Genomic DNA, 26,734 nt, shown 5'->3' on the forward strand with positions numbered 1-26,734 from the left:
CTTGCTGTGGTTTAAAGCAGGACAGAAAAAGACTCATGGATACGATCTGCTATACATCAATGGCTGAGAAACAAGGATAGAAGGCAAACTATTTATTTCAATAGCAGCTGGACAGCCAGGAAAAAAATAAATAAATAACGTAAACTGTCTGGAAAGCCTATAAAAAAAAGACTTCTGATAATTGTTTTTACGTTTTCTCACAAAACGCCCGCCAATCTCCCTTTTTATGCCCAAGAGTAGCTTTGTTGGTCTTTTTCAGAACTATATAAGACCGTCAATATAATGTGCTACTTTTTCTCTGATCACCATTAGGAGTGCGCTGTCCGCTAAGATTCTTCCTTCCAGAAATCAATGTTCAGTTAGAAGGACTAGAACTGTACTTCAACAGTTCCAGCAAAATAACTAATCGCCCACCCAAAAAGTACAAAATATGAAAAATACATCAAGTTACATAATGCTTCATCTAAAATTAAGATCACAAGCTTGGCAATCACAAAGAATCTGAGCTCTATGTAGCCTAGTACACAGGATTTTAATTACAAGGCTCTAAGTTACCAGACACAGCACAGCTATTTAGCAGCATCAAGAAAACTTTCCATGATAGACTAGAATAGCCTTGAGTGATATAGTCATCTTTGACGCTATCCGATAGATTTTCCTCTTTAAGGCCTGATTCACACCTATGCATTTTTTGTGCTTTTTGCATTTTGCATATTTTCACTACAGAACATGTTCCATATGAAACCATGGTAAATGGACTGTAGTGCAAATCTGCAAAATGCACTAAAAATGCATAGGTGTGAATCAGGCCTAAATTCATATGCAATCTTAGAAAAACTTACAAAAAGATCTGCTTATGTAACCTAGCTTTTAGGAGTTTTGGGTCAAACTCCACTGCCTTATGCTAAAAGCAATCAAATGGAATCTGATCTCTCACATGGAAAATTTTCAAGGACACCTTTAGACCCCTTTCACACTGGGTCAGTTTTCAGACATTTTAGCGCTAGAAATAGCCTCTAAAATGCGCCTGAAAATCACGTTGTCACATGGCTTTAAAAAAAAAAAAAAAAAAACGCCCGCTAGCGCCGCAAAAACGACCGGCGCTTTAGCGGAGCTGCAGTGTAAAAGGGGTCTTACTGAAGGAGATGCAGTGAAATGAACATTCGAATTAAAGCTTTAGAACTCGGTATATTTGTTTCAGGTCCTTGCCTTGGAAAGTATTACATTTTCTGGATCAGCATGACAAACAGGCAACTAGCATTTCAGAAGGAAATGTTGGTAACTGTATATTATGAACAGGATTCCTTTCAATCGCCAAGATCTGCAATTTATTTCAGATTTACATTTTTTTTTTAGACTAGGGCAACGTTAGACCCCTTTCACACTGGGGTGCTTTTCAGGCGTTTTAGCGCTGAAAATAGGGCCTCTCAAGCCTCCCCAGTGTGAAAGCACACTGGGGCGGTGTGCTTGCAGGATGGGAACTCGCCTAGTTTTAATTCGTAAAATACATAATTTCGTTATGTTACGTTAATTCGTTTTTGGATAATTCGTTATTTCTGTAGAATGTCGATATTAGTTATACTGAATCGATTCATAATATACACACACACAATATTTATGTACAGTATGTGTATATATATTCCTGATAACAATTCGTAGTTTGTTTATTGAATCCAAAAACACACACAATGACAACCTCCAGCACAAAGTTAATCAACTGACTGGACCTGAAAGTTTTAACCCTCGTTCTCATTGGAGCGATTTGGCATGCAACTTGACATGTCAAATCGCATGCCAAATCAGCGGCAATTGCCGGCAATGGCAGTGTCCGAATCGGTGCAATGCCGCACCGATTTCCAAAAGTAGTTTTTGTACTACTTTTGGCGACTTTGGGGTGCAATTTCCATAGACATCTGTGCAGCAACCTGCACAGATGTCTCTGAAATCGCCCCCGAAGTCAGGATCGACTTGGCGGAATAAAAATCAGCTGAACTCGCACGATTTCATTCCCACTGCCAGTGTGAACCAGGGCTTACTCTAAGTTGACCTTTTATTTGATTAGACCTTTAAACGAATGAACAAATCATGTCGAATTCATTAGTTATTTTCGCTATAATTTCTTTCGTATTACTTGAAATTCGTTATTTTTTTTCCCCCGGACATTCGGATACATTTTAAACATTTCAAAAAAGTGCTGCACTACATTAACATATCCTAACTCAAAACCACATAAATATACTAAATATAGAATAGCGTTGTCATCAAAAATAAATATCGTGAATTAAATCACCTAAATGAACAATATTCAAACCTTATAAATCCAAAAACAAAATCTCAAAATGCGTGGGAGTTTCACCACCCCTGTGATGTTGCAAAATATATTTTTAAAACTATATGCATTTCAATGCTATATTGTAACACACCAAACTTAAAACAATATGTATAACTAGCAAAAAGCATTCTTTATAACTTCATATTGGGACACATTTTGGCGCTTTGCACCATTATTATAATACTGAAATCCAACTGAGGTATTAACAATTCAGGTTGTGCAGAGAACACATTTTTAAATTTTAAACATTGCCTGGCCCCTTATAGATAGACTTTACGGTGGGCTGAAAGGATAAGTTTAATTTTAGTAACATGTTACACATGCATTCAGGGTGTAACATGGTACTAATGCAGCAGCTTTGTTGATTGTGGATGCAATGCTTTTCAGGCTCCTAAGACAAAAAAATAATAAATGCATTTTATTTTTACCTCCAAAAAAAAAAAAAAAATGTGCATTTAGCCCAAATTCACAGTGAGCTGTGGGAATGAAGCCATGCGAGTTCAGTGCAATTTCAGACACATCTGTGCAGGTTTCTGCATAGATGTCAATGTAAATCGCAGCCTGAAATCGCAAAAAGTAGTACAGAAACTACTTTTTGAAATCAGTGCAGCGTCGCACCGATTAGGACCGGGCCATTGACTGCAATTGCCACCGATTTGACAAATAGCATGTCAAAATGCTCCAGTGTAAACTAGAGCTTAATGTATTTTTTAAAAAGGTGCATTTATCCTTGATGCAACATACTTCGCTTGCCTCTTCAAACTGCTCAGTAATCACTTGTAAATGTCAGCATTATCCTATGACGATCTGTAAATAAATCTTCCCTTTTATACTTTGTGCTGAATGTGATGATTATCAGGTGCAAGGCATTACAAGTGGTCAAGTGTTAGCAGAACTACCAATTAGCACACATTATAATTAAATTATTATTAGCATTGCAACCAACTTACTGCAATAAATATGTAATTAATGTCACCTAACTTACCATTTTACACGGTATATGACTAAACTTGCAACATGCTTTTGGCAAGTCACTACAGTGAGTGGTCCTAGCTCATTCCCACCTCTAATCAGCTGATTTAATGGGGTAGAGAAAAAGATTGGCCAAGACTGTGCAGGTGAACACAAGCAAGGGTGAGGCAAACAGAATCCCATGTGCTGCACTGATTTGCTATCTCCATTATATTTAGAAAGCCACAAATGGCTAACTGGTGATCTGAAAAATCCTAAAGGGTTCTTTTAAAGTGGAAATGTTTTCAAAGAAGTAAGACAAAAACTGTAAGCCGGGCTAAAAATGCTAAATGTAAGAGGATTGTTATTACAAGTGGCAGGCCAACTGTGCACATTGTTCCTAAAAAATGAAACTTTATAATGTTTAATTATGACAAAAAAGGCAGAAAATTGCAAACTTGTAAGATGGAGAATGACAGGTTCCTCTGCTGAGCAAAACCGGAAAACACTTTTATAAACAGGATGAAAAAATATGGAAAAAACAAAAAGCACAGATACTCAATCACGACTATCAGGACACCTTAGTTTGGGTCCAAATTCCCAGTGTCTCTTCCTAATAACACTGCCCACTATAGTACAAAATATTGTATTGTGGTAACTGCATGTGTTTAATACTTGTAATAATAGTATTCAGTATAGGATCTGCTTTTTTTTTTAATTTCCCTTAATGTTTCTTTATATTTACATGCAGACCAACATACAGTAAGTGACGGTCACCTAGCACCTACAAACCCAATAACATGTCTGGGTGTCTGTTCCCACTGTGGATACACCAGAGATCCACCTTAACAGGAGGGCAGCTGAAATGCAAACTTTAATCCCAGTTTGAATTTGGCTGCTATTAGCAGTGACTTTAATCTGTCAGTGGATTCCCAGAAAAGGGACATCACCACTGCCGGGGTAGGTCTCCGTTTCATGGAACAGATGAAAAAAAAAATCTTTCAGCCTAATGCTTCAGTTGTGATGCCTTATTCAAAGTTTAATGGAACCATTGTACAGATGCACAGAGCACTTTGGCTGCATGCATGGAGTGCTGATGCTATATCCAAGGAGTTTTGACTAGGTTTGCCTTCATGGACTAGTCTGCCCTGACCTTCAGAGGCTGACTCATGCTCAGCCCATGGAACTCTGTCAGAGGTCAGCTTAAGCCCTATGAACAAGCCTTCTGCATGACTGTGCACCCCCACTTCTACAAGTTGGGTTTTGAGTGTGTTTTCGGATGGGTGCTTGGGCAATTTGCCTCTGGCCACTGAGTGCAGAGGTCACCCTCTTTACCCTCATTTCTACCTCCTTGTCTGACACCCCCTTAGTGATTCCCCACCACCTCTCTTGTGCTACTGCACAAAACATTGCAGTTTCTTCTATGGCCTTGGGTTCCCCAAATTATGGGACCCCTGCCCATGTAAAAATGGGGGTTTTGGAGTTGTACCCTGTCTGGACTCCTGCTCCTTTCTAAGAAGGATCCACTGTCCTTGAGCTCTGTTAAATTTTGCATGATGGTGGGTACTTTTGGCATTCACCTAGCCGCCACCCCCCAAGGGATTTCCTGCCCAACAAGGTCAACTGGGCCAACTCTGGCAGTCCCTTTCCCAAGAACTTGGCTCCTACACTTACTTTAAATACACCTGCTACCTTTCAGGTCACTAAGCCCTCTATTCACCCAAGTGCTTCCTCTTTTTTCTCATTGTGGAATGCTTCATAGATATCCTTCAGATGTCTGTCGCTAGCTACCTGTCACTGGCAAGTGAAGCTGGGCAGCTTCAAACCTTCCTAAAAAGCTTTACTTGTCTGGTTCGGCAACCTTTTCTGGAGTATGGAAAATGTCCTTCCCTAAGAGTTTAGTGAGTAAAGATTCCTGTGTGTAGACTGACTTCTAGTCTTTTCTCTGGACTTGGACGGATTCTTTTGGGGGTTGTCCCTGTATTTTTTCTGTTGACCACATGTTGTGGCCCTGTTCTTTCTTTTATCAGGTAGTGATAATCCACCTCTTTAAGTGTGTTTTTGGTTTGACAGTCTCTCGCTGGTTTAGGCTTAGTGTTCCCTTAAAGGAGCTATTCCTTTTGGATAGTGATCTCTGTCCCGGTCTTGTTCATCAGATTGTAGCCTCCTCTTGGTCTTTAGTAGTCTCCCTTGTTTTGAAAAGGGCCTAAAGTGATTGTAAAGGATTTTTTTTTTTAAATAACATGTTCTACTTAAATGCTCTGTGCAATGGTATTGCACAGAGTGGCCCTGAACCTTCTGTTCGCAGGTCCCCTGCCGGTGCTCCTTGCTGCTCCTCTTCTCGGTGTGCCACCATAGGAAGTCACTTGCTATCATTGCACACCTGCGGGCTCGATCCCGAGCCACGCTAGCTGCGTCCCTAGACACAGATAGCATGGCTTGGCCCCGTCCCCATCACAGGATTGACTGACAGCAGTGGGAGCTGCTTCAGCAAAGTCTGTGAGAGTGGGGGAGCTTCTACAGATGGGCACAGAGATGGATTGAGTGAGGACTCAGGTAAGTATAAGGGGGTAATACTGAAACCCAAACCTTTCTTACCTTAATGCAGGAAATACAATAAGGTAAAAAAACGTTTAGGCTTTAGAACCACATAATTTGATCTGATCAGTCGGCAGTTGGCTCCCAAAGTGGTCCTGAGGCGCAGACTGGCTCCACTCCACCACCTACAGTATTTTACAAAAGTGAGTACACCCCTCACATTTTTGTAAATCTTTTATTTTATCTTTTCATGTGACAACACTGAAGAAATGACAATTTGCTACAATGTAAAATAGTGAGTGTACAGCTTGTATAACCATGTAAATTTGCTGTCCCCTCAAAATAACTCAACACACAGCCATTAATGTCTAAACCGCTGGCAACAAAAGTGAGTACACCCCTAACTTAAACTCTCCAAATTAGGCCCAATTAGCCATTTTCTCTCCCCAGTGTCATGTTACAAGGTCTCAGGTGTGAATGAGGAGCAGCTGTGTTAAATTTGGTGTTATCGTTGTCACTCTCTCATACTGGTGACTGGAACTTCAACATGGCACCTCATGGCAAAGAACTGAGGATTTGAAGAAATTAATTATTGCTCTAAATAAAGATGGCCTAGGCTATAAGAAGATTGTCAAGACCCTGAAATTGAGCTGCAGCACGGTGGCCAAAACTATACAACGGTTTAACAGGACAGGTTCCACTCAGAACAGGCCTCGCCATTGTTGACCAAAGAAGTTGAGTTCAGTGTCATATCCAGAGGTTGTCTTTGGGACATAGACATATCACTGCTGCCAGCATTGCTGCCGAGGTTGAAGGGGTGGGGGTCAGCCTGTCAGTGCTCAGACCATACGCCGCACAGTGCACCAAATTGGTCTGCATGGCTGTCGTCCCAGAAGGAAGCCTCTTCTAAAGATGATGTACAAGAAAGCCCGCAAACAGTTTGCTGAAGACAAGCAGACTAAAGACATGGCTTACTGGAACCATGCCCTGTGGTCGGATGAGACCAAGATAAACGTATTTGGTTCAGATGGTATCAAGCGTGTGTCGCGGCACCCAGGTGAGGAGTACAAAGACAAGTGTCTCTAGCCTTCACTCAAGCATTGTGGTGGGAGTGTCATGGTCTGGGGCTGCATGAGTGCTACCGGCACTGGGGAGCTACAGTTTATTGAAGGAACCATGAATGCCAACATGTACTGTGACATACTGAAGCAGAGCATGAACCCCTCCCTTTTGGAGACTGGGCCGCAGGGCAGTATTCCAACATAATAATGACCCTAAACACACCTCCAGGACAAACACTGCCTTGCTAAAGAAGTTCAGGTGAAAAGTGATGGACTGACCAAGCATGTCTCCAGACCTAAACCATATTGAACATCTGTGGGGCATCCTCAAACAGAAGATGGAGGAGTGCAACGTCTCTAACATCCACCAACTTCGTGATGTCATCATGGAGGAGTGGAAGAGGACTCCAGTGGCAACTTGTGAGGCTCTGGTGAACTCCATGCCCAAGAGGGTTAAGGCAGTGCTGGAAAATAGTGGTGGCTACAAAAATATTGACACTTTGGGCCCAATTTGGACATTTTCACTTAGGGGTGTACTCAGTTTCCAGCGGTTTAGACATTAATTTCTTTGTTGTTATTTTGAGGGGACAGCAAATTCACACTGATATACAAGCTGTACACTCACTACTTAACATTGTAGCAAAGTGTCATTCTTCAGTGTTACATAGCAGGTGAGGACGAAAAAAGACACAAGTCCATCAAGTCCAACATATGTGTGTGATTATATGTCAGTATTACCTTGTATGTCCCTGTATGTTGTGGTCGATTAGGTGCTTATCTAATAGTTTCTTGAAACTATCGATGCTCCCCGCTGAGATCACCGCCTGTGGAAGGGAATTCCACATCCTTGCCGCTCTTACAGTAAAGAACCCTCTACGTAGTTTAAGGTTAAACCTTTTTTCTTCTAATTTTAATTAGTGGCCACGAGTCTTGTTAAACTCCCTTCCACAAAAAAGTTTTATCCCTATTGTGGGGTCACCAGTACGGTATTTGTAAATTGAAATCATATCCCCTCTCAAGCGTCTCTTCTCCAGAGAGAATAAGTTCAGTGCTTGCAACCTTTCCTCATAACTAATATCCTCCAGACCCTTTATTAGCTTTGTTGTCCTTCTTTGTACTCGCTCCATTTCCAGTACATCCTTCCTGAGGACTGGTGCCCTGAACTGGACAGCATAATTCTAGGTGCAGCCGGACCTGAGTCTTGTAGAGCGGGAGAATTATCGTTTTAGCTCTGGAATGAATCCCCTTTTTAATGCATGACAATATTCTGTTTGCTTTGTTAGCAGCAGCTTGGCATTGCATGCCATTGCTGAGCCTATCATCTACTAGGACCCCCAGGTTCTTTTCCATCCTAGATTCCCCCAGAGGTTCTCCCACCAATGTATAGATTGCATTCATATTTTTGCCACTCAAATGCATTATTTTACATTTTTCTACATTGAACCTCATTTTGCCATGTAGTTGCCCACCACATTAATTTGTTCAGATCTTTTTTGCAAGGTTTCAACATCCTGTGGAGAAGTTTTTGCCCTGCTTAGCTTAGTATCATCCATAAATGCAGAGATTGAACTGTTTACCCCATCCTCCAGGTCGTTTATGAACAAATTAAACGGGATTGGTCCCAGCACAGAACCCTGGGGGACCCCACTACCCACTTATGACCATTCCGAGTACTCCCCATTTATCACCACCTTCTGAACTCGACCTTGAAGCCAGTTTTCAATCCATGTACTCACCCTATGGTCCATGCTAACAGACCTTATTTTGTACAGTAAACGTTTATGGGGAACTGTGTAAAATGCTTTTGGAAAATCCAGCACGTCTGCAGGCCTTCCTTTATCTAGATGGCAACTCACCTCCTTGTAGAAGGTTAATAGATTGGTTTGGCAAGAACGATTCTTCATGAATCCATGCTGATTACTGCTAATGATACCGTTCTCATTACTAAAATCTTGTATATAATCCCTTATCATCCCCTCCAAGAGTTTACATACTGTTGATGTTAGGCTAACTGGTCTGTAATTTCCAGGGATGCATTTTGGGCCCTTTTTAAATATTGGTGCTACATTGGCTTTTTTCGGCTGGTACCATTCCAGTCAGTAGGCTGTCAGTAAAAATTAGGAACAATGGTCTGGAAATTACTTCCCTAAGTACTCTCGGGTGCAAGTCATCTGTTCCCGGTGATTTATTAATGTTAAGTTTCCCAAGTCTAGTTTTAATTCTGTCCCCTGTGTTGTCACATGAAAAGATATAATAAAATATTTACAAAAATGTGAGGGGTGTACTCATTTTTGTGAGATACTGTATGAGCCTGTCAGTGGTTGAAGCCCATCCATCCCACAGTTAGATTGCTTTTGGAGATCCTGAATGTACGTGAATTCCTGTGGCCCTCAATAAACAAAGACAATTTTATTTTGTACTTACCATAAAATCTTTTTCTTGGAGTCTATTGAGGGATACAGGTACCAATACTGTGATCTGTTTTTTTTTTTTTTTTTCTGTTGCCCTTGGTATTGCTTTTCCACAAAACTGAGGAATGTGGTTACAGGAGGGGATTATACAAAGTCTGGCTTACAATTTTCCTGTTTGCCGGTGTCCAAAACTCCTGTAAGCAGCAGTGTACCCCAATGTATCTAAACTATGTCTGTCTCTCAATGAACTTCAAGCAAAAAATTAACCAAAACTAGTGACATATATGTGTTTTTAAATTTGGCCCATAGTTAATTTTAAACATGGGTTTGTGGAACTTCCAAAACACTTTGCATGTCAGTTGTCAAATGAGCAGAAAGATAATGTTCTCAGTACAGTATGCTTGAACATCTAAGGCTGGTTATACACTATACAATCTAAGCAATCTCTGTACAGTCTTCTTCAGAGTTACGAAAAATATATAATATGAGGACACACATGAATAATATATTATCTTAATATTGAGGCAGGCCCTTGCATTACATAGTTGATGGTAGATCTAAAGGTGATGGTACAATCAGATTGTATAGTGTATATTTGGCTTAAGTGAAGAAGAAATATGAGCCTAAATGTAGTCTCCAGTATAAGTTGCGATTTTGGGAGTGACTCAATGAAAAATGGCTGTAATCTTATATTATATTCAATTGTGAATTCATCTGTTTGTTGGGCCTACTTAACACAGGCCTTCCAAAGTCTTCCAAAATATGTACAGCAAATATTTGCAAAGCTTAAAAAAGCTGGAGCCCTTAAATGAAACTGGTAATGAGGGACATATGTAGGCAGCAATTGCTTACATCTTTTCATGAAAATGTTAGCTGCCTGGCTGTTATGCTGATTGAATTGCTTCAATACTTTGTGAGATATTGACTTGGAACCAGTATGAGATCAAGTGTTTTTATAGCAGTTGATTTTCCTGAACTTCATCTTTATTCCAGGGTGGTGGCCCAGCGAGTGATGACGTTGAAGATAGACTGAGATCTAACCCCCTTTTAAGATGAGGATCAGTAATGGCAGCTTTTACATTTCTTGGTGCCTTTTCTTTAAAGTTGGCTCCAGCCTGGGAGTTGTAAATGTAGATCTTACAGTAAACCTGTACTGAGATAGCTAAGGAAGATCCCATTAAAGACTTCCCTCTGAAAATGATAGTTTTATGTATATTACTGGTCTCAATACTTTCTTATGCAGTGACCTGGAACAAACACACAGCTACTAAAGACAGAACCCCTGATCGGTATACTTGTTTCAAGTCAATGTACTGAAGCCTTTGGCTCAAAATAACAGTCAGGCAAATAATATTTTCAAAAGGAGTGTTCAGCAATGTCAGCCTGCCTTCACAGTACATGTAATGAAAAATTTGGCCTGTGAAGTAAGCTGGTATTGCTGATGTACTACTGAAAATTCTAGCTTTTGGCACTTATATTGGCTTACTAACTTTAAACATATTGTAGTCAAACAGAGCAAGTATATGGATCAGTAAAACCAAAAGTCCTTATCTACAGTATATACTGTATTTGTTTTGGTCAAGGGACTCAAAATAATAACATGAGAAGGGCCAGCATGGAAGCCAAGCAACTTGCTCCTCAAAAGGCAGAAATCGGGGTTTGCAAAAAAAAAAAAAAATATATATATATATATATATATACAGATGGTGCAGCTGTCCAACGTCAGCTGTAAAATCAAGTACTGAGCGATCGTATATGACCACTGATCTCTTTGTTCTCGGTCTTCACGGAGCAGACAGCAGTGACTGTTATGCCCCGTACACACAGTCGGATTTTCCGACTGAAAATGTTCGATGGGAGCTAGTAGTTGGAAATTTTGACCGTGTGTAGGCTCCATCGGACATTTTCTATCAGAACTTCATTCACACAAAATTTGAGATCTGGATCTCAAATTTTCCGACAACAAAATCCGTTGTCGTAAATTCAGATCGTGTGTACACAATTCAAACGCACAAAGTTCCACGCATGCTCGGAATCAAGCAGAAGAGCCGCCCTGGCTATTGAACTTCATTTCTCTCGGCTCACCGCGTTCTTGACGTTCAGAAGATTCGTGTGACCGCGTGTATGCAAGACAAGTTTGAGCCATCATCCGTCAGAAAAAAATCCATGGATTATGTTGTCGTAATGTCCGATCGTGTGTACGGGGCATAAGTCACTGCTTTCCGGTCTGATCTTGCAGTGCTCACTGAATCGTCAGGCAAGAAAGGGGCTGGCACAACTGTGTGTGTGCTGAAAGGTGGAGCCAGCTGTCAATCAAGCAGCTGTTTGGATACCAATAAAATTGCCAGGATTTTTCCAGAGCCAGAGCAACGCCACCTCATCAGCTAAAAATGAGCTATAGCTCGCTGTCAGCTGATTCTGGGTCACATGAAAGCAAAAGTAAGTGTACTCCTGTGTATCATAAGCAAACAAGCAATTATGTTTATGACCCAACAGCTTTAGTTCAAGATAACTGCACCTCTAAGGTTACATTTGAGTGCTTCCTGAATAGCAGAGACAATGTGGCCTAAAAAACATGTATCAAAAATTGTAGAATGATCTTTGAAAAAGAGTGAAAAGCTGTAGAGTAAAAATTGTATTTAAAATGCACTTTGTACAGAGGCCTCCTTCTGCTGGAAAGATTCCATAAAGACCATGGCCATTTAGGAAGTAGAGCTGTTTCTTTTCCGTGCACATCATGTGTCAGAGAATTGTTTAGACACTTGGTAAACAACTAAAGTCATCACCATTTGGCTGGGAAATCTAACTTTCAGTATTCTATTATCACAAAGTATACTGGGGCAGTTGGCAAATGGATAATGATTTACTTCCAGGAAGTCTGTAATGTAAACAAGACTTAAATGCCTGCCAAAAATGTACAAGGAAGTTAATTTCCACTGAAACAATACTAGTAAGAAGTACAGCATCTACAGCTGAAAGAATAAATTGTGAACCCATAAAAAATGCTATCCTTTTCTGTATGAATGATTCTCAAGATCTCATGCACAGAGAACCTATTCAGTCTTCAAAAGCACCTCTATGTAAGCTTATGTGTGCATGCATATTTATAGGAAAATTAGAAGAGGCGTGTTTACAGGCCGAAAAAAAACAAAAATAATACAAAAAAAAAAAAAAAACACCTAAGGTGCATTCTTGAGAGGAGCTGAAAAGCAGGGGAGAACGTGGAACGCACATAAACGCTATAGATGTGTAAAGTGTATGCATTCCAGTGGCCAGACTAAATATTCTGGTCAGTAGAATGTATTTATGTTAAACTGTTATTACCGCCTAAACACGTGTGCAATGCACAGTGTTAAGTGCATTTTTAAGCAGCATTTTCCTGCCAGACATTCTGGTGTTTTACGGATGCCCCATGTGCATGAGACCTACATGGGTTCTGATCATCTAAATAATAATGACAGGGGGTTTCTAAAGGCTATAAACAAATTAAGTAATGAAAAATGCTAAATTTGTGGTATTATGAAGAGGGGGTAGCCAGCAACTAATATTCTAATTGATATTTCAGGTGTAACAATTAATTCAGGATTGTTTTTATTTGCCCTAATGCATATATTCATCAATAACAATTTTGGTGACTTGCTGTGCAAGCATCTGTTGAAGTGCAATAGTGTCCAATTAAAAGATTTCAGAGGACCTCATTAAAGCTTACAAGACTGAAAAAAATTATCAATTGATTTTAAAATATTGGCCTGTATTAAAGTGTTTGTTACCCTAAAAAAAAAAACAGATCCTGTTCCCTTAACCACTTCAATACCAGGCACTTATACACCTTCCTGCCCAAGCCAATTTTCAGCTTTCAGCGCTGTCGCAATTTGAATGACAATTGTGCGGTCATGCAACACTGTATCCAAACAAATTTTTTATCATTTTGTTCCCACAAATAGAGCTTTCTTTTGGTGGTATTTGATCACCTTTGCGATTTTTATTTTTTGCGCAACAAATAGCCCCACCCCCCCACCTCACTGGCTGTGATTGACAGCAGCAGGAGCCAATGGCTTCTACTGTTGCATCTCAGTCAATCAGGACGGAGAGACCCAGGTCTTGTGCACATCGCTGGATCAAGATTGGGCTTGGGTAAGGATTGGGGGGGGGGGGGGGGGCTGCAAACCTTCAGCCTTTACAACTACTTTAACTTTCTTTTGGTTTAACTGAGACTAAAAGGAGGAAAGCCTCACGTGAACTATGGACTGCCAGTTGCAACTTGTACTAGTTCCAATGTTGTCACATGGTGTGAATCATATGCTCCTCCGTACCTGAATGTAGAGGGTAATTCCTTTAGCTTCTGGTGATGAAAAGAGCAGTGGGGAAGTGAAGGAAGGATAGGTATATGCTGCTATGTACAGGCACTGTAAAATAAAGCAATCCTGTTGCTTTGCCTTGAATGGGCAAAGCATGGGTTTGGTTTAAGGACCCCTCCCCTTCTGCACACACATACAGTTTCTTTGATTTTTGGCTGCTCTGCTCTCTCGCTATAAGCACAGAAAATATTGGGTACAGTAAGGTATAATGGAGCATGTGCCTCATCCACCTACCTCTTCTGTACCATTTCTGGTGCTTGGTGATTGGCTCAGAGAGAGTCCCCAGCACTGTTTAAGCTCCACCTACAGCTACTTGGAAGTAATAGAGGACTTCTTTTCCTCACTCCCAGCAGCAGAACAGAGCATCAGGAAGTGAAGAAAATGCAAATATGCGTGGCTGTAAAAGGGGACATTAAAGCTAACGAGTTGTTTTATCTGCATTAGCAAAGCACATAATTGCTTTAACTGGTCCTTTTTTTACTCCAAAGACTGCATAACTATCATGAACATATTTGGTATAGTATGTGTGCAGTGCCTCCAATGATCTACTGTATTTTATATTGTAATATAATTTTAAATAATGGAAATTTCATATAATAAAAGAAAAACTGAATCCATAATACCCAAAGTTTGTGCAGAATTCTTTCCAGCATAAACAATCCCTCAGAGCACAGTATTGTGCCGAGTACAGGGCACTTGTTCAGTCAAGATCTGCTTCGTTCTTTTCCTGCCAGTTTCTACCGCATTAACAAATGCTGAGAACTCCTATACTATTACACGTTTATTTTTCTTGTAAACTTACTTGGAGATTGTTTTACAAATGTTCTGTCAGTGTAGCCAGAATAATAGAGCAAATGTTATGATATCAAGATTGGAGCAATAAAATTCAAGCTGTGAATGGTGATCCACACCACTCCCTCAGTTCTTCATATTCCTGATCTGTTTCTGACAGCATGCTAATGAGCGGCATAGTGGGATTATCTGGTACTTTCCAAAGGTAATTACCCTCTGGCATCTCCCTAAAGTAATACTGTATGGGTTTGTTCTATTCCACCCCTCCTTAAATAATAGGAAGAACCTTCAGATCTGACCTTAGTAACACACACTTCCAAGTCCAGCACATTTAAATTGTACAGAAATTTTAGAATTTGTTTCTTAAGGACTCCATATGCTTCTTAATCCTGGCTCAGCAGCAATAAGCATCTGTGCGAAGGACTGCCACTGTTTCAGGGGATGCAAGATGTTAAGAATCATTCAAAGCAAGTTGCTAGCAATTCTTGCAAGCCAGTTCCTTGAAAATGTACATTGCTCCAACCAGCAGATTTCACTTTTTTTTTAAAAAGCCCTATGATTGCCATCTGAAGTGCAGGTTGAGGGGATGTGATCTGACAATGCTTGTACTACAGATGCATTTACAGAAGTGCAACAAGCGTGCACACAGTGAAGACTCAAATGTCTAAAGTCTCTTCAGGTAATCGTTTAATTAGATATCAAAAGTAAGGATCAAGATGATAACCACTGGAACCTTTCAAAAACAAGATTACAATGAACGCACCCATATTTCTATAATTGTAGGCCCTCCTTAATGCAGATCTATCATAAAATGGAATGGTGTTGTGCACAAAGCACTATACTACTCCGTCTTAGCAGCATTTCAGTGTCTCTATTATGGTCTTTTTTTTGTAATAAAAAGATGTAATTGTTAGGTGCAGTAACCCATATTGCTTCCCGATTGAGCCTCTGAAGAAGCCAGCTAAGTCCAGTGAAACCGGTCAGGCGACCTTTTTGACCACCTCTGATTTTGTGACCTTACCATTTTACCCTGAGGACTTTACACATGGCATACCCTGAAATGAGAGGGAGTACTGAGTGATGAAACACCTCTGGCTTGGATAAGTACTTCTTACCCCTTACCTTTTGGAACATTGACTTTGCACTTGCACTCTGTATTGGTAGCTCTGAGCTCACACACAGACTGTGGTTTAATGATATAGTGCGAGGGAGGGAGTCCAGGACAGCAAATGCCTCGTACAACAGAATATGTGGATCTATGCAATTTGTGTTTATATACTTCTTGTTCCTTACGATTGAAACCTCCTCTAGACCATAATCACTGGCCTTTGTTGTATGGAGCTCAATACTGGGTTATTTCCATTGTCGATGCTGCAGGTGCACTTTGATTTTGGAACTTGATCTCAGTCCTATACATCTTGAGGAATATTCAAATATCTCATTCCCCCTGCAGGAAATCTTGCCAGCACACAGGGTGAACTGTCAACAAAGTCTCTACCACATAGGAGCTGTGTGTAATCTGAGGGACTTCCTTTATTCACACACATTGCGATTTGGTCTCACTATACAACCGTGAGGTGTTCATGATTTTAGACTGTATATGTCTTGTGTTATATGTGTTTACATGTAGTTTTCTATAACTTACCTTTTTTGATAATAATAAATTCTGTCATTTTGATATGTACAGTGGGCTATGTAGATCCATTTATTAATTTTGGAGATAGTTGAGCAACATCAGTTTTTTTATTTTTAGTTTTACATAAGTAACCCATATCAACCTAATTTTGGTTCATGATGAGGGTAATGCAGAGTGAACCCAGATGAAAAACTGTGGAAGGCAATTTCCTCCTGTGCATGCTAGTATGGACTGGTAGAGTGAAGCACACAGATGGACCGCATACAAAAAAAAAAAATAAAGAGAATTCAGAGTATATGTGGGGTCCTGGCTGGGAAGATCTTGTCAAGTGGCTGTGTATTATAATGAGCCAAGTCTGCAAAGGGGGCTGAGGGTCTAACTACCCACCACCATAATCTAACCATTCCTCATTCACAGGCTGCTCTATTCTGTTGCCGGGAATAGGGAAAGAATGCCCTGTGTAAGCTCCAAATTACCCCGCTTACACAGAGCTATGGACTCCTTCCTTGGTTCTATGTGACATCACTAAGCCAGTTAGAAGGCACTTAGCCCCGTCACACAGGAGAGAGAGAGCGAGTCATATGCTAACCCATACCCAAAAGTTGTGGATATTTTTAGCCAATCCCAGGGGTCAAAAGGATGGGCCAAGGGGGCATTCACAAACCAAAGAAAGTTTCACTTTAAGACAGGATTTAGATTATACGTTTGCAGTGCAGAGAGTATTTGACGTGCATCTTAATATGTTGCTGTATCTTGCCATTCCTACAAAATCCCTAACTGTTCATCCTCTTGGATAAGCCATTTGTGACTGTTTTTAAAATGAAGATGTTATGCTTCAGAACATAAAAACCTACATGTATTTGGCTCATTTGCGTGTACTTTCTGCTATGAAAGATGTTTATTGCAAAATTTGTTCCCCTAATTGCACAGCAAAATTACATCTTTATTCTTTTCTTGCTTTTCTGAGTGCAGCTGGCTGAAGAGAGGGAAAAAAAAAAGCTTTTATTCCACAGTAAGCTGCGGTGATCAGTCAGAAAGGAGAAGTTACGCTTGTGTACTTTTAATTAATTCTACCTTGTATTTTGCTGGATCAGCGTCTGTTCCTTCATACCTTGAAACATTAAGCTGTCCTTTGGCACCAAAGGCCCTGTGCAGTCGGCACCTCAACCTGATGGTATTAAGCTTTTTCCTTTTAACCCACACTGGTCTACACACATTTTAATGTTTTACACTACAGTGGTTATTTTAAGCTATTCCAGGTCAAAGGATAATGTAAATTAAACAGTGTGTGCTAAGTATCACTTTAAGCTCTGTAAGCAACAAATCTTTTTCAGCAAACCAGCTAAGAGTAACCTGAAAAACAGGTTGCCTGTGGTATTTCATATTTACTCAACGAAAAGAATATATATTATATTATTTTTTTAATTTAATTTAATTTGCTCTTTAATATTTTAGTCCTGAAAATTAAAAAGCAAAGGCAATATACACTGTATGCAAAACCACTACATTCACTTTAAATGATGAATACATATTTTCTATATTTTTCTTTGTGATGGAAGTTAATGACATGTAAATCGCTTATATTTTTAAACAGGAAACCTATAAATGGATTAAACAACTTTATATTACAAGCTGTACTGATGTGCTAAACCAGCATCTTTGGGTGCACAGCTTGTCCAACCACAAATTTAAAAATGAACGCCTTGTTTTTTTTTGAAAGTGTGGGTATGCTCTGTTCCAAGAAGGCAATGCTATGCATTTGTAACTGGAAAGACTTTGCTGCTGTCATAAAACTCCTGAAAGTCTCCACTACCCTAATCTTTGGTAGGCTGAGTTCATTATATTTCACATTCCTGAAACCTAATAAGCCATGTGTCCATCTGTAATCCATCTCAGTACTTACTGGTAACCCGACAAAAAAATTATTTTTATATACGCCACTGCATGAGTTAAAATCACATGAGCTTCATTCACAATCTGGTTTGGACTTTGCAAACCGTATAAGTCACAGCAACCTCCAATATAACTCGATATGTGATTAATCACAGAATACTTTGCAATTCTACTACTGTTCACAGGTTCACTCGACTAAGCTTAACTTACATTCACTTACACTGCTTGTAGAGTCTCAGCTGAATTGTGGGCAATTATCTCAAACCTTATATCTTTTGGATGGAACTTGATTGGGATACACTGTGTGAAACTGTACATTTTATGAATATAATTGGTTCATATACTGGCAGCATTTTTCACAATTTTGAGGCTATAGAACAGTGGTTCTCAACTCCTGTCCTCAGGACCCACTAACAGGCCAGGTTTGCAAGATAACTGAAATACATCACAGGTGATATCATTTGCTGCTCAGTGATTGCCGTATTCTAGTCTGCATCTCCCCAAGGTAATACTTAAAATCTGGCCTGTTGGTGGGTCCCGAGGACTGGAGTTGAGAACCACTGCTATAGAAGATCTATTAAAATAGCTTTATCCATACAAAAGTACATAATCCAAAAGAAATAAGAGGTGTGCTCCAAAATTTTATAATCCCTAGTGCACGGACTCCAAGGCTAGACAGCAACAAGATGCCAGTAAAGAAATGTATTCTGACAATGGTACTAGAGACACTACTTAAAGTGGATGTAAACCCTCTCCTATACCCAGTGAAGTTAATAGCCTCAGATGACACACAGAGATGAAACAAATCTCCCTACATGTGTTTTAAATGTATATCTGCTGTCTTTCCCTTTCTACATTCTTTGGAAAGTGCACATCGTGTTAGAATGTTTACTTCCTCTTTCAGCAGTCAGAGGGGAGTCTTGGCATACACTGTGTGAGAGCTGATTGAAGGAAAGGTACATACCTCCCCTCCACATAGGCAGAGGAAGAAAGAAACATGCAGAGCTGGGCTGTGAACAGACCAGCTCTCTGTTAATCTATTTATAGTAACCTCCCCCGACACAAATTTCCAGCTGCTTTTATCTCCTGTGTCGGAGAACTTGTCAGAAGTTATCATGCTGATAACAGAGGAACAAAGCACCAGAAAGACACGGGACTTAGGGCTTTGGGGAGAGATAAACACTACAGATATATGTGCCCAGGTCAAATTTTGTGAATCGGGTTTACATCCACTTTAAAAGCCATTTCAAGAAAGACTAAGCTAGAATAAGGCGCATTATTAGGACAAGTACATAAATACTTGATTACTGTACAAGAATGTTATTTAAAATTGGCACTGTGCACGACAGAGAAAGCTGTAGGTGGTATTATTGTCTTCTTCATAGACAAAAGAAGATGCTGTTTTTTATATGGTACAAGCAGTTGATATACTTTTTTTTGGTAAAAAATACAGGCAGTCCCCGGGTTACAAACAAGATTGGGTCTGTAGGTTTGTTCTTAAGTTGAATCTGTATGTAAGTCGGAAAAGGTAAATTTTTTAAGAGTAGCTCCAGCCAACAAAAAAAAAATGTAAGCATTTTGGATAGCATAGTTGGGTTATCACCCCTGTAACGTTTGTTTTGCTGTCTGTGTCCCTGTTCAGTTTCACCTCACTTTCTGTCCCTATAACAATTGGATTTTGAAAATGTTGGGTTGTTGTGGAAACAAGGATTGGTGATAAAGCATCAGTGGAGACACCTTTTTCCCATAATAACTCTTACAGGAGAGAATTTCCCTTCTTAGTGGTAGAGTTCATCTCACTTCCTGTTGTCTCCCTCCATTTGTAAGTAGGAGTCGTTTGTAAGTTGGATATTTGTAACCTGTACCTTAGCTCTCAGAACTGCCTTTATTGATATTGTAATTGTCCAGCTTTGAGAATAAAGAAGCAAGATCATCAAAAAAGGCTTGTTTTTTCCAAAACAATCTTAGTAACAAATTTTAGCATTTTTTGGCAGCAAGTTTGCATTGTTACTTACATAACATAACACTTACCCACTGCTTGCGTGCATGATTCCTCCTTTTAAAATATAGTATAAGCTTCTTGCGCATTGTCTGATTTCTACAACAAGATGGGAAAAAAAAACAAACACAGGCTTTAGGACACCGACCAACATATGACCCTTATGTTTCAAGATTTTAACAAGATTTAACAAGCTTCTGTAATAATCACAGACATATTGAAAAGCCACAGAAAATAGTAGCAGGATGAGAGGAAGGCAATTACATTTTTTTTTTCCATTTACAATTTTTTTTTTTATTCCACCGATAGAAATAGGTTTTTTTAATATATCCCAGCTAGACATCTCAGGGGCCTGTGCCTATAAAAAAATAAATAAATAACTGACAGAAATATGTGTATATGTTGGGTATGAATATACTCCAGTTAGGCATCTCAGGAGCCAGTGCAAGTATCTCTGAAATAGAACAGCCAGTACTGTACAAAGCACTAGCAAATCATCTGCATTAAAGAATATGTTACCCCACCATTTCATATTCCTGATATGTGTCTGCTGTACCATGTACTTGTATGAAAAATTATCCTGTTCTCTTTGTACTGCTTCCTTTGCGTGAAATCCCTGGTGTTCCTGCCAGTCCCTCTGCTTTCCTGGTAAAAACTGACCATATTAGGCATGAGAACACATGGTGGTCAGTTCTCTAGCTGTGCTGGGAACTCAGCCTGCTCTCCTCCAATCAGACTTATCCTGATATGCCCCTTCTTGCACAGCTATTTACTGGGAAGACCAGTGTAATGCTGTTTCTCCTCCCCCAGCTCTCGAAGAGCCTTATGCAGCTAAGACTGGAGGTTATGTGATCACTTATAAAAAAGGGAAAATTTTAATATGTATTCACAAGTATGTTGCCCTTTGTTTCCATTTTAAACTTACATGGTAAGTGTTCACATACTGGGGTTTATTTACTAAAGCCAAATCCACTTTGCACTACAAGTACACTGCAAGTGCACATGGAAGTGCACTTGGAGGTGCAGTCGCTGTAGATCTAAGGGGAAGATCTGAAATTAAGTGAAGCTCTGCTGATTTTATCATCCAATCATGTACAAGCTAAAATGCTGTTTTTTATTTTGCTTGCATGTCCCCCTCAGATCTACAGCGACTGCACTTCCAATGGAGTGCAAAGTGGATTTGCCTTTAGTAAATAAACCCCACTGTATACTTTAAGCACAATATAAGCTTAATAGGCTTAATGTACACGAGATGTTTTACAACCTCCCCTGAAGGATCTAACTTGACATAGTAAATGACATTTAAAAACGTCAGTTTTGCCACGTTTATATGCTGTGTTCGCAATCGTTTTTTTTTTTTTTTTAAAACGCCTGTAAACGAAACACGGCTAAGCGTGAGTTACCGCATTTACACGCTGTTACAGGCGTTTCAAATGCCTCTGAACATCTGTCCTGAAAGCATTTTTTTGCTTTCCAAAAATTGCTTCTACACTCAACTGCCTAGAAACGACTATAAACGACCCTGTGTACATGTACTGATAAGATTACAGAGGAGAGTTCGGGGGCAGCTAAAAAAAAAACGCCCAACTGCTCCCAAACATCCGTTTACCAGCAGCAGTGTACATGAAGTCTAAAAATATTGATTAGTCTTATGAACTTTTTTAATATTTTATTTTTCCCCTATGCATAAGGCTGTTTTTTTTCACAAGTAAGGCTGTTTCCATATCTTTTATTTTGCTAATATTAAAAATAATTGTTAATCAATTAAGGTTATAATATTGTTATAAAAAAACTATACAAATGTGATTTCCAGCACACTTACATTTTAATATTTTCATGGTACTGCTTGGTGTCTGACGGCTGGTTGTACAATGGCTGCAATGAAAATCAACAGACAATTATGTATATAAAGCGGCTGTGTGCTCCATACACCACAAACTAAAAGTTCCAAATCTCAGGACTGTGTGAACGGAAGACAGAATATAAGTGGCCTAAATAATATTCTAGTGATGGTGTACCATTAACGTGACATACCAGTTCTACATGAGGTCCCAGTCCTTCCAGTATCCGGTGAGCGGCCTCTGCTTTTTTCTGAAAACACAAACAGGTCTCATAAGATCTTATGTCTTTATGATACTGATGCTGTAATATAACATAAGATGGCAATGCAAGTATCATCTCTTGTGGAGAGCTCTTTATACTGCAGTTCATAGTGCTGCTGTTGGTTTACAAGTTCACAGCAGGCAAAAGGCAATGTGTGAGTAGAATATATACTATATCATGACAAGCTTAAATAAGTCACCATATATGACACTAAAGATCTGCAATTCTCCACATGCATGTCTCTATTCCCAAATGCTGCCTTTAGGGCCTGTTGACATTAGTACATTGCGGAACATTTGTCAAAGTTAATGTGTGCTGCATTAAGGTGGTCCAGTCATTTCCAACAAGCTGCCAACGCACATAATACAGGGTATGCTCCATCTTCCCATCACCACAACAACACATTTCCATTCATATACATATATCAACATATCTACACACCACAACAGATTTACATGCATTGTGGTGTGCAGCCCAAAAGAACTGCATGTACCTTTTATTTGTGTGTTGAGGCCTGTTTAGGACCCTTTCAAATTAAGAAAAAAAAATGCACATTGCCTGTGAGGTCTGAATGGGCTCTTACTGTGGAAAATATAGTGATATGTAAAATGAAGTTTCAAAAATTCCCTGACCTCTGTTTTCCCATCTGCCCATTTTTTCTATATTATTCATCTCATTATTCATCATGTAACTTATCATTATACAAGACAGACATAAAATAGAAATTCAATATTTAAACAAAACATTCCACAAGCACAAAATGATGGCAATAATTGGCCTGTCCCCACTGCAAAAATAGGAGCACAGCTGACAATTTTATGGTTTGTATACAAGGCTTAACAGGCCAAAAATGAAAAATGAGATCACTACATTTCACTAGTAGAGTAAGGAAACCACCTAGTGGTCATCTGTCATAATGCAACACAATAAAACTTTTCTTTTTTACAGAGATTTATTACTGATATCCCCATATTATTATTATTATACAGTATATATATAGCGCCAACAGTTTACGTAGCGCTTTACAACGTACAAACTAAAATATAAAATGTATATAGATATATATATATTAGATGGAATTCACAGAAATCCTGGCACCACTGTCATACCATTAGATGGTAAGCTTTTAGATTGTAAGCTCTAATGAGCAGGGCCCTCTGATCTATCCTGTATTGAATTGTACTGTAACTGTACTGTCGGCCCTCATGTTGTAAAGTGCTGTGTGAACTGTTGACACTATATAAATTCGGTATAATAATAAGAATTACCTGTATGGTCTCTTTCTTAATGTGACAACTCACTACATCATATATCCTTGAACTCCAAAAATAATCCATATACATCCACTATTTATTGGCCCTCTAATTTATTCATGAAATAACTTCTTACTATGTTCTCTGCCCCCTTGTAATGTTCTCTGTGAGTTCCTGAACCCCTTCTTTTTCCCCTCATCCATTTTTTTTTGGAATCAGCAGTGAGTTAGTTGCCGTGATGTGCACTGCTGTATGCACACTACAAATACCATAGTCCACAGTCCCTGGTCCATCTTAGGAGCGAACAAGAGGAGCGACTATGTTCCTACATACAGTATGACAATGGAAAATGAACATAGCCTCCCTCTAACAGGAAAATGTTTAACAGTAAGTGTGCCTTAACAATATATTACTTTTGGCAGTCTGCTAGTCGGATAATGGTGTAATAGAAGAGCTAGTTTTAAATATATATTTTTTCTCTAATGTAACCTATAAGCAATATTAGTTAAAGTATTACTAAACCCAGGACCCTGCATTCACTATAACTGTTCTTCCACAGTACACAGAACATGGAAATGCAAGTATTTTAGTAAATAGAAACTGCTAAATACCTTCTCTAATCAGCAGTATATAGTAGTGTCCAGCCAAGCACTGGTTAAAGCTTGGAGGGGGGGACCACTGACCCTCTGTCTGGACAGTGCTGATTGGCCCTGCGCTGATCACATGCATCCTCCCAAGAAAAAAAAAAAAAAACTGTCTAGCAATGCACACCAAACTGAGCATGTGCATGTCCATTGACTCTGTGTTACCAAGTTGGCCGTGAAAGAGGATCAGTGTTACAATAGCGAATATTCATTCGCTATTGTAACACACCTGGGTGGGCTCGGTTCGCATTCTCACCCTATTTTGAAGCCTATTAGAGCCTCTGGCTCTAATCAGGTGCTTCAAAAATGCATCCAGCGTCCTGCAAGGGGCCAGACGCATGGATAAGGGGGGCGGCGTCCGTGCATCCTTAATGGATGGGCCACCCCTGATACTGACACTGGGCCAAAGTGAACATGACAAACTGCATCCCCACCACTGTATCCCCTCAGATGCTACTGCGGTGGGAACTAACTACATAGTACTGACAGCAGAAGAGAAGTGACGAGAACAAAAAGGAGGTGCTGGCTGTGCTCTCCTCCTCCAGCTCCTTCCTCCTGTCAAGAGTTGGCACAGGACTCCTGTCAGAACGGGAGTGTGCAGGGTTCGATTACCCACCAAAGATCTGCAGTTTCTGCTGCTGGGACAAGAACAGTCTATGGAGGAACTCCTGTATCAAGCAGCATTACTCTGACAAGAGGGATGGGTCGGAGGAGGGAGAGTGCACAGCCCGCACCTCCTCCTCTCTGCACCTGTAGGGAGCTCACTGTCACTAATCCTGAAGCAAGTTCTGCAGCATCCCCCTCCTTCACAGACCCTTTTGCATCCTTCCCCCTTATGCCATCCCTGGTTCTAAGCAGTATTAGGTAGAGCAATGGTTTTCAACCTTGAGACTAGGTCCCAATAAATTCTTCCAAAACTTTTCATGCCCCAACATCAAAAATATGTTTATTCTCACACAATAAAGGTATGGGAGTACAAAATATGAAACATTTTCAAAGGTTCTGGATGAGGTTGGGTGTCACTGTGGGTAATGGGTACTGTGGGAAGGGGAGGATTAGGGGACTCTGCAGCAGACTGGGTGGCCCTGTAAGCAATGAGGTTTCTGTGGGGGATGTGTCTTTGGAGGGCACTGGGGAATTTGTAGCACTGCAGGAGACTGGAGGGCACTGTGGGGGTGCTGGAACGGCACTTTGAGAAGTTGGGCAATACTGTAGGAGCTAAAGGCTCTCAGGGGACCTAGGGGAACTGTTGGTGGTTGAGGGGCACGAATGGAACTGGGAGGCACTGTGGCAGGTTAAGGGAGTGCAGTAGGTTTGAGGCATGGAAGAAGAGAGGTCCTGGGCCAAGATCCCTACGTTTAACTAACCAATAAAGTATCCACTTAAAATATTTCCCTAACTCCTTGGGGGAACATATAGAGGCTGATTTACTAAAACTGGAGAGTGCAAAATCTGGTGCAGCTCTGAATAAAAACAAATCAACGTCCAGGCTTTTTGTCAAAGCTTAATTGGACGAGCTGACTGGTTACCATGCACAGCTGCACCAGATTATGCACTCTCCAGTTTTAGTAATTCAACCCCATAGTCTTTTCTTCTACAAATCTCTACATTTAAAACAATATCAGCAATATACAGGAGCAAACAAATTGAAAAAGACACACCAACAGTTACACTACCTAGTGAAATAGACTCCCAGCATTTGTGTTTACTGAAAATACACTATACTTTCCCTATAGTACTCCCCTATTTGAACATGTAATACCTTATCTAACCTCGTAAAGTGAGGCCTTAGAACTTAACATATTCCCTAACACTTGAGCCCTAAAAGCTAAGCCAAACATTACACTAAGCCCCATTTTGGATACTCCTTTCATCCTGAGCCAGAAGACTCTCTCCTCTTAAAGCATTAAGTTCCTGCTGAAACCACACAATGCCATGAAACCCGCGGCGGAGCAAATTGATCCAGCTAAAATTGTGGACTTTTCAGTAACTTTAAAGTCATCATAAATAAAATGTCACAATATAAAATACTATCATTTTTTTCCGAAAAGCTCTTTTATCATTTAATATAAGCCATCCTGTAGCTCCAATGGGTGACTTTGCATAAGCGAAGATGATGTCATTAGTCTGCTGCAGGCAGAAGGAAGCTTTCCTTGGTCTCCTTCACTCTATTAGGTAGATGGCAACACTGGAGGGTTCCTAAATAAATCTGACTCTGTCCTTGTGGAGAGAAAATCCTATAAAGGCCTGTCAGGGGAAGTACTGTGATCTCTGTGAGAGGTAATAAAAAAGTGAAGTGTTACATTACAAAGACGGTTTACATTTTTTTGTAAAAGAAAAGTACAGTATGAAGAACATTATATAGAAGATGAAATATATAGTATACATTAGAATTTTCATCGTGAAGGTCCGAGAGTTTGTTGTAAATGAGAGGTCCCTAGATGGAAGTATTGTTAGGATCTGACTACACTCCAAACACAGAAAACTGATTTCAGGTTCATTCACACTAGATGATGTGGGACTGCATTGGGCGGCTATTCCAGCACAGTCCTACCTCAAGACAAAGCAAAATGCCTGGTCTCCTATGTGCCCGGTTTACATCAGCGCCTTGTAGTGGTGTGCACATGGTGTGCATTGGAAAACAGCAGGCTGTTCTTTTTTTCAATGTAGCGCAGTGCAACATTTTAATAGAGTTGATTTTATAAAAATGTGAACAGCGTGATGCACTGCAATCAATGTATTTGGCACCGCATACTAGCCGCT

The 26,734-nt window shown here is 40.0% G+C and overlaps 1 protein-coding gene across 18 annotated transcripts in view; it reads right to left on the reverse strand.

Moving 5' to 3' along the window:
* The window catches only part of NCOR2 (nuclear receptor corepressor 2), a 712,221-nt gene that overhangs the window by 318,480 nt on the left and 367,007 nt on the right, over nucleotides 1–26,734 (reverse strand). For all 18 annotated transcript variants that reach the window (XM_073627809.1, XM_073627730.1, XM_073627722.1 and 15 more), the window contains exons 7-9: nucleotides 22,006–22,062; nucleotides 21,794–21,846; nucleotides 20,004–20,070 (exon numbers count right to left, since the gene is read on the reverse strand). In XM_073627809.1, coding sequence (XP_073483910.1) covers nucleotides 20,004–20,070; nucleotides 21,794–21,846; nucleotides 22,006–22,062 — 177 coding nt within the window. The remainder of the gene's footprint in view (nucleotides 1–20,003; nucleotides 20,071–21,793; nucleotides 21,847–22,005; nucleotides 22,063–26,734) is intronic.

Source organism: Aquarana catesbeiana, linkage group LG01, assembly GCF_042186555.1.
Source record: "Aquarana catesbeiana isolate 2022-GZ linkage group LG01, ASM4218655v1, whole genome shotgun sequence".
NCBI classification, from domain to species: domain Eukaryota; kingdom Metazoa; phylum Chordata; class Amphibia; order Anura; family Ranidae; genus Aquarana; species Aquarana catesbeiana.